The following is a 4,678-nucleotide window of genomic DNA, read 5'->3' as shown; positions in this document are numbered from 1 at the left end:
GGGGGGGGGGTACGGTGAATGTGGCATTGTTGCACAGGGTTGGAGTCACAGATAATTACCTCAATTAGTTACAATGGCAGAGTAATAAATACAGGCTTAGCGGCTCCTTCCCCACTGCGGCTTCTCAGATTAATCCAGCCCGGGCGAGCGGCGCTGAAAGGAGTGATGGACAATTCATTAAACTCGCCGAATGCCGCACAAGGCACCCGTGAAGGCCGGCGTTAGCCCCCGGCGGCTCCAGCTTTGTCCCTAATTGTTCGTCTCAGGCATTGGTCACCTATCGGGGAGTGGGTGACGGCGACAGTCCCCCCAGGGCTGGCATGCCCGGGGATTAGAGGCCGGCCCTGCCACGGTTGCTGGGTGCACTGGCCCCACGCTGGAGGAATGTGGCAGCCGGGGGGCAGGAGGGGGGGAGCAGCCGGACAAGCCGGGCGTTGGTGGGACGTGGGCCCGTGCTGACCGGAGGCGAGGGAAGCTGGGATGGGGCTGACGGTTAACGGGGCATGGGATGGGAATGAGATGGGGATGGAATGGGGATGGTGCCAGGGGTGGGCTGGTGCCACCAGCCAGCATGGGCAGCTCGGCGTGCCCTGTCCTTCTGTCCTGCATCCCTGGGCACCGCACTGTTCTTCTGTCCTGCACCTCTGGGAATTACACCCTCCTTCTGTCCTGCACCTCTGGAAACGAGCCTATCCCTCTGTCCTGCACTTACGTGTGCCATCCTGTCCTTCTGTCCTGCACCCCTGGGCACTGTCCTGTTCCTCTGTCCCGCACCTCTGGGCAGAGCCCCCCACCCAGTGCCCCAGCCCTGCTGTGGGGACTCAGCCCCCCGCAGGCCCCACTTGCCACCCTCCAGCTGTTACTCAGCTTCCCAGAGGTGACGGGCTGGTGTGGGGCGGGACCGCCCTGTCCCTGTCCCTGCCCTGGCCCCGGCGCTGCGACGGCAGCTATTTCCAGTGCCCAGGAATATTTGTCCAAGCCGGGGAGGTCTGCGCCCAGCAGCCAGGTGCCCGCCCCACACCTGGGGTGCCCCTGCCTGCCTGGGGGTCACGGCTGCCCGAGGTCTCCAGCAGTCACCGGCACGCAGGAAAAGCTGAGTAACAGAGGTGACTTATAAGAATGTCATTATCTATATTCCTGACTCGCTACCACAGGAAAACAGGCTATTTTCATGCCCTGTGCGTGTGCAGAATTTAGCAGACAGATAACTCCCAGCAGGCGGGAGATGCTCGGAGGGTTATTTCGGGCTGTGTTCCTTTCCAGTCATTTTTTCTCACATTTCTTTATTTTATTTTGCCACGCCAGGCTGTGTTTTTACCTTGGCATGGACAGCGGGGGCCCCTGGGGTTTTTTCCCCCCCCTTGCTCCTCTGAGTCTAAGCATCAACTTTTCCACTATCGGCTCCGGGGGATATTTCGGGCAGTGTCATCCCACAGCCTTTGATGCCGTGGATCCCCAGGGGCCCCACGAGGTTCCCAGCTCTGGCCAGAGGGCAGCCCAGGCTGGGGGGACCCCTGCTACAAGGTGGGCACTGAGGGTCCCCAGGCAGAGTCCTGCCCACTCCTCATGGCTGGACGTCACCCTGGCCCTGTGGTTCACCCCATGCTGGGTGTGGGGACGGGGGTTGCAGCCTGTTGCTTCACCCTGTCCTGTACCCGACGTGGAGTTACAGTGCAGCCCCCCCCTCGCCTGCCCCGGGGGATACCCATCCCGGTGGGATAGCTGTCCTGGAGGGATGCCCTTCCCAGGGATGCCCGTTCCAGGGCTATGCCCACCCCTGTGGGGTGCTTATCCCAGGGGAAAATCCACCCCAGGGGGATGCCCATCCCAGTGGGATGCCTGTCTCAGGGGGATGCTCATCCCAAAAATGCCCGTCTCAAGAGGATACCTGTTCCGGTGGGATGGCCTCCTTGCAGGATGCCATCTCAAGGGGATGTCCGTGCCAGTGAGGTCCTGCCAGCCACGGAGCTGCCACAACCTTTCCCTGGCTGCAGCCAGACCCCATGCAAGGGTGCAGGGCTGCGTGTGGGGCTGGTGGCTGGTCCCGGACCCCCGGGCTCCGGTAACCTTAGTGCCCTCCCCCACCCCCCTCCTCCCCCGGAGCCAAGGGGAGCCGTCAGTCCCAGCCAGGAGCAGTGATGGACGATGCTCATTCCCTGTCTGCCGTCTTTTACCTCCCGTGGCTGCTCCCAACACCCAGCCCCGGCGGCACCAGTCCCGCCGCCACGGCAAATTCCAGTGCCGGGGATGCTGCAGCCCAGGTGCCATGGTGATGGGCGCCCCGGCTGTGGGGATGGACGCCCCGGCTGGGAGCGGCAGCGGGGACGGCTGGGCTGGAGACGGGCACGGCGGGAGAGAGAAAGGGGTCTGCAGGGAGGGGCTGGTGGAGGGGAGGACAGAGGAAAGACAGACGGACAGACAGACAGCTGGAGGGGCTGACGGACAAGGAATGGGGAGGTAAGCAAATGGAGAGGTGATGGATGGAGGGACAGAGGGGGTGGACGAGGGCAGCAGGGGCCAGATGCCCAGCCCCACACTTTAGGGGACACGGCTTCCCCCACCCCAGCTCACCCCCACCCTACCCCAGCCCCCAGAAACGAATCGGGGCAGGACTGATAAAAATATATCCTTTATTCTTCTCTAAAGGCTATCAGTGAAACCTGTGACAAAGCATAATTATTAATAATTATTATTAATTATTATTATTTTAATTATAAAAAACAGGGCCTGGGGCCAGTGAAGCGCAGAGGTGGGGGGCGGGGGGAGCACAGCATCAAACCGTGCATCCACAATAAATATTTTATTTACAGCGAGAAGGGAACCCCGCAGAGCCAGAGTGGCCGACGGGCAGCCGGGAAGGTGCAGGGCACATCCAGGCCGGCTGCTGGCTCCAGGATGGGACAGGGGAGGGTCCCCAAGGTGCTGCCACATGCCCAGCCGTGTGGGTGCTTCAATCCAGCCGGGCACCCGTCATGGGGGGTGGCGCAGACCCCCTCCGGGGCTGGGCAGGGGGGTCCTCAGGTGCTCACAGGCACTCGTGCAGCACCTGTGTGTTGGTGCAGTTCAGGCAGCTGACGTGGCAGCACCAGTGGAAGGTGCAGTTGCAGCGCTCGGTGACGCGCTGGGTGCGTGTGCGGTACCCGCGCCCGCAGCACAGCAGCTCGCACCCGTCCAGCCCCGGCGAGGAGCTGTTGCAGAAGCGCCCGGCCGTGCCTGCCGTCCCCATCTTCCCGCTGTAGGTGCAGAAATTGGGCGACTTCTCAAAGTAGACGAGGTCGTGGGGCGAGGGGGGTTTGTGTGCAGGGTTCTCAGGCTCCAGGTGATGCAGCTCCACCCGCGATGCCCGGTTGCTGCCCTTGTTGCCATAGATGACGCGGGAGGCACCGTCGAAGCGGTCCTTCAGGACGTCGCCCACGGCACGGAAGGTGGGCAGGCGCATCCAGCACGTGCGGACGGTGCAGGAGCCCGACATGCCGTGGCACTTGCACTCCTGGCGCATCTCGGAGAAGACCGTCTGCAAGGGCAGGGGGGGAACATGGGGCACTGTGAGCAGCCTGGGACCACCCCCCCACCCCGCCAGGACCACCGTGCTCCCACACCCAACTTCCCCATGGCATCACATCATGCTTAGCCCACCCAAAGCCGAGTGGGAAACAATTCTCTGATGGTTCTCAGCCCACACACGGGGACAGGCTGAGGGGTACTGTGGCCGTGCCCATCCCCATCCTCCCCCTGGGGCTGCCAGTAGCCCCCTGTGCCCTCACCATGCGCCCGGCCTCGTTGTTGTGCAGGTTCATGAGGAAGCGCAGGTCACGGCCCTTCTCGCTGGAGTCCACAAACTCCCTCCCGAAGAGGCGCCCAAAGTCGATGTTGTCGCTGCAGCCCCCCCAGTGCCAGTCGGGCCCCCCAGGGCCACGGCGTCGGTAGTCACAGGTACAGGACTCAATGGAACCCTCTGAGCACGACCGGGCCACCGAGTGCGTTACACCGGCGCTGGTGATAGCAAAGATGAACGCGGTCTCCCGGCAGCCTGCGGAGGGGAGTGGGATCTCAGGGTGCTGCCAGGGGGTGGAGGGGGCACCCACCAGCACCCCAAGCCCACAGCCACGATGGGCTGAGGGTGGGCTAGTGAAGCCCCAGGGGGAACCGAGGGTGCTTTGCCAAGCATCTCGGCTTGGGGTTCCTGCAGAGGGGATCTGGGGACCCCCATGCCCTGTGGCCTCACCCCGGTTGACAATTTTGCCGAAGATGTTGGGGCCCTGGGAGGTGGGACAGTTCCAGCGGCGGTTGCGGAACTGCCACTTGCACTCCTTGATGGCGGTCAGGAGGCCGGAGCTGACGCTGTGCAGGATGCCAGGGTTCTGGCGGATCAGCTTGCGCTGCTTGCGGCTCAGCAGCTGCAGGCTGGGGTCCAGCACCAGCTGCACGTTCTTGGAGTCCGTCAGCAGGTTGGTGGACGAGGCCACGTTGATGATGCCCCTGCGGCACAGGCGGGGACGGTCAGCACCGAGGAGGGTCCCCGGCATCCCGCTCCCCAACCTCAGCACCCCCCGGGGGTGCCTGACCCGGCTCCTCTCCACCACCAGAGCATCCTCCTCCGTGGGCATCCCCCACAGCCGGCTCCCACCCGGGGCTCACATCCCTGTGCGTCCCCCCTGGTCACACCTGCGTGTGCCGT

General features: G+C 63.7%; 1 protein-coding gene across 1 annotated transcript in view; it reads right to left on the bottom strand.

Moving 5' to 3' along the window:
* Window positions 1-2,641: 2,641 nt before the first annotated feature.
* Window positions 2,642-4,678, bottom strand: part of WNT1 (wingless-type MMTV integration site family member 1) — a 2,825-nt gene continuing 788 nt past the window's right edge. Inside the window, exons 2-4 of the mRNA XM_014959909.1 lie at window positions 4,226-4,479; window positions 3,765-4,030; window positions 2,642-3,514 (exon numbers count right to left, since the gene is read on the bottom strand). Coding sequence (XP_014815395.1) covers window positions 3,026-3,514; window positions 3,765-4,030; window positions 4,226-4,479 — 1,009 coding nt within the window. The 3' untranslated portion in view covers window positions 2,642-3,025. The remainder of the gene's footprint in view (window positions 3,515-3,764; window positions 4,031-4,225; window positions 4,480-4,678) is intronic.

Source organism: Calidris pugnax, unplaced genomic scaffold (genome assembly GCF_001431845.1).
Source record: "Calidris pugnax isolate Ruff unplaced genomic scaffold, ASM143184v1 scaffold533, whole genome shotgun sequence".
Classification (NCBI taxonomy): Eukaryota; Metazoa; Chordata; class Aves; order Charadriiformes; family Scolopacidae; genus Calidris; species Calidris pugnax.
The sequence above is the reverse complement of the archived record's forward strand: the minus strand, read 5'-3'. Positions and strand labels throughout refer to the sequence as shown.